Below are 2,741 nucleotides of genomic sequence, written 5' to 3' on the forward strand. Positions count from 1 at the left end.
GACAACAATTTACTGAGAGCTCGTCTGAACGTGACATGTCCTTTTCAGTAGCTGTATTGTTTCTGTGCTGATTTATAGACATTTGTTGCCCTTTACCATCTTCTCCAAACTTTCAGTTTTGATTGGCCAGTTTTTAACGATTAATTCATTTAATGTCTAAATTCAAAAGTAAACCAGGTTTAAGCAACCGCTTTGTAAAAGTTAAGACAAAAATGTCTAAATGCCTTTTTCTAAAGCATGTTTCCACCTGACTAGCAGTTTTTTCCTTTCCTCTTGTGTTTCTCTTTAAACAATCTCTAGATCCCACAGTCGGTCCATCCCTCTTCCCACCCATGGGGCGTTCCTGAAACGCGCCTAAATCCAATCATGACTGAGCCCTGTTACCCATCCCCACATTTTTTTTACTTTCTCCTGCTTCCTCTCACTTATCCACTTGAGCTTGCAACAGTTGAAAGGGTTCTAGTGGGGGGAGATCAGACGAGCAAAGGAAAGGAGGGAACGGGAATAGAAGGAAGCCATGCAAACAGTGGGGCAACCCGGGGGTTTTGTTTAACAGGCCTAATCACAGACCAGCAAAAACTGTTTGGTTTTGACTCATCCCTGGAGGGAAACCAAAGAGGACAAAATCTACCATACCTGGCAGAAAAGACATCAAGCTGTGGGCACAGACAAAGAAGAAAATAACATCGTTAAAGTGGACAAATACTTAGAGGTGCAAGGAAGCGAGGAATTGTCGAGTAAGCAGCAGCAACAGCTCAAAGACGACCTGAAAAGAACTGAAGCAGCCTTAGTCCAGGCGAGATTAGACAGTAAAACAAAGTGTTAGAGGGACGATGGCCAACTCAGGTCTTCAGTTGTTGGGCTACTTTCTAGCGTTGGGTGGTTGGATTGGAATCATCTCTACCACCGCACTTCCTCAGTGGAAGCAGTCATCCTATGCCGGGGACGCCATCATCACAGCTGTAGGTCTGTATGAGGGGCTGTGGATGAGCTGCGCTTCCCAGAGTACAGGACAGGTGCAGTGCAAGATCTTTGACTCCATGCTCTCCCTGGACTGTAAGTACAATGTTTGCTTTGATTTGTTAAACCACTCTGACATTTTTAAATTATAGAGGAAATAATCATCTGGTTAGCTTCAACTTCAGGGACGTCTCAAAGTTCTTAGACGCCTTCATTTCAGGTGGCTGTGAATAAAAGCTGACTGACTGATACATCCTTTAGAAAGGTTGTTTTCACATTTTCACTCTCCGTAAGTCACACAGGTTTCCAAGCTCTAAATCTCATTTTAAATCTCTAATGAACGAATATGGTTAGCTACGGAAGAGGATTAGGGCCACTGGAAAAAAAAAAAAATGAGTTAACTGATTTCTAAATTTTATTTCAGTTTAGTATGAACTGAAATAAAAGAATTCTGACTTTGATCTCAGAATTCTGACTTTTTTTCCATGTTAAACTGAAATAAAATTAAAAAATCAGTTAACTTTTTTTTTTCCAGTGGCCCTAATCCTCTTCCGTAGTTAGCTGATATGAGCCTCTGGTTAATCTTCTAAAAGGACTCATTCACTGAATTATGGATTATATTCTTTAGCCTGACCTTATGTCTGCTCGTTGGTTTATAGATTCATGATAATGACAGATAATGAAACAGTGTGGAAGGAGAGAGCTGTTGAGCCCAATCAAAGCTCCATCACATTAAGAAATAAACAAACTTAAATAAAAGTGGTTTTAAAGGAGAACATAAATTGTGTATTGAGATATTTTCAGTCTGAGTCTGGATGTTTGTATTATCCCTGTGTAGGAATATCAGCTTTAACCAGAGCAAAAGGGCGGTGCTGAGGCAAACACTCAAGATATTCCTAAAATAAGTTCTGTCTCCGCTATAAACACTGCAAAAACGATCTAGAAATAAGTAAAAATGTCTTAAATTAAGTGTATTTCCCCTTAATTTGAGTCGGTAAATACGATGCTTTGCCAATGAAATTAGTATCTCTACTCTTAAAATAAGATAATTAGATAATATGAACTTTAAATAAGACAATGCAATTGTTTTTTCTTATTTTAAATGTAAATTGTCTTGTTCCATTTCCAAAGTGTCTCACTTTCATCCTCAATTGGAGAAAAAATGCACTTACTTTAAGAAAAAATGACTTACTTAGATTTCCATTTTTTGCAGTGAACATCACAGCAATCCCTTTCAAACCATGATCTATGAGTTATCTCACAGAGAAATAGGATTGCATTGACTGCGAGCTCAGAGCAGCAGGGAGGAATCTGGCAGTGAGCAGATGATGCCTTCTGATCTTGACGTTTTCACCACAGGAGCTTCATGTGACACTATGTTCACCAGACTGTGCTCTGTCTGCTTGAACTATCCAAACAGAAAGTATTACTTGGTTAACTGAGCTTCCTTTTCATCATCAAAACCAAGCTAAAAGCTGCTCTTCCTTTGGATGTAGTGCTGAAAGGAAAGTTTGCTGCATCTACACAACTTCTATCCAATAACCTGATTTATTGGTTGATTTAACTGAACTAATAAAGTCCAGTTATTTAGACATTGGAAATACTTCTGATGCTGTTCTTTGTGACGTATTTTCTAAAGACAGCAGTGGGTTTCTACGGAAGAGGATTAGGGCCACTGAAGAAAAAAAAAAAGTAAACTGACTTTTAAATTTTATTTCAGTTTAACATGGGAAAAAAGGCAGAATTCTGACTTTTTTTCCTCAGAATTCTGACTTTTTTTC

At 38.6% G+C, this 2,741-nt stretch overlaps 1 protein-coding gene across 2 annotated transcripts in view; it reads left to right on the forward strand.

The window, feature by feature from the left end:
• The first annotated feature begins 426 nt into the window (after positions 1-426).
• cldn19 (claudin 19) overlaps positions 427-2,741 on the forward strand; it is a 17,835-nt gene continuing 15,520 nt past the window's right edge. Inside the window, exon 1 of one of the 2 annotated variants that reach the window (XM_015404124.1) lies at positions 427-1,056. In XM_015404124.1, coding sequence (XP_015259610.1) covers positions 834-1,056 — 223 coding nt within the window. In that variant the 5' untranslated portion in view covers positions 427-833. The remainder of the gene's footprint in view (positions 1,057-2,741) is intronic. The other variant, XM_015404123.1, reaches the window with a different exon arrangement.

Source organism: Cyprinodon variegatus, unplaced genomic scaffold (genome assembly GCF_000732505.1).
Source record: "Cyprinodon variegatus isolate N-32 unplaced genomic scaffold, C_variegatus-1.0 Scaffold1640, whole genome shotgun sequence".
Lineage (NCBI taxonomy): Eukaryota > Metazoa > Chordata > Actinopteri > Cyprinodontiformes > Cyprinodontidae > Cyprinodon > Cyprinodon variegatus.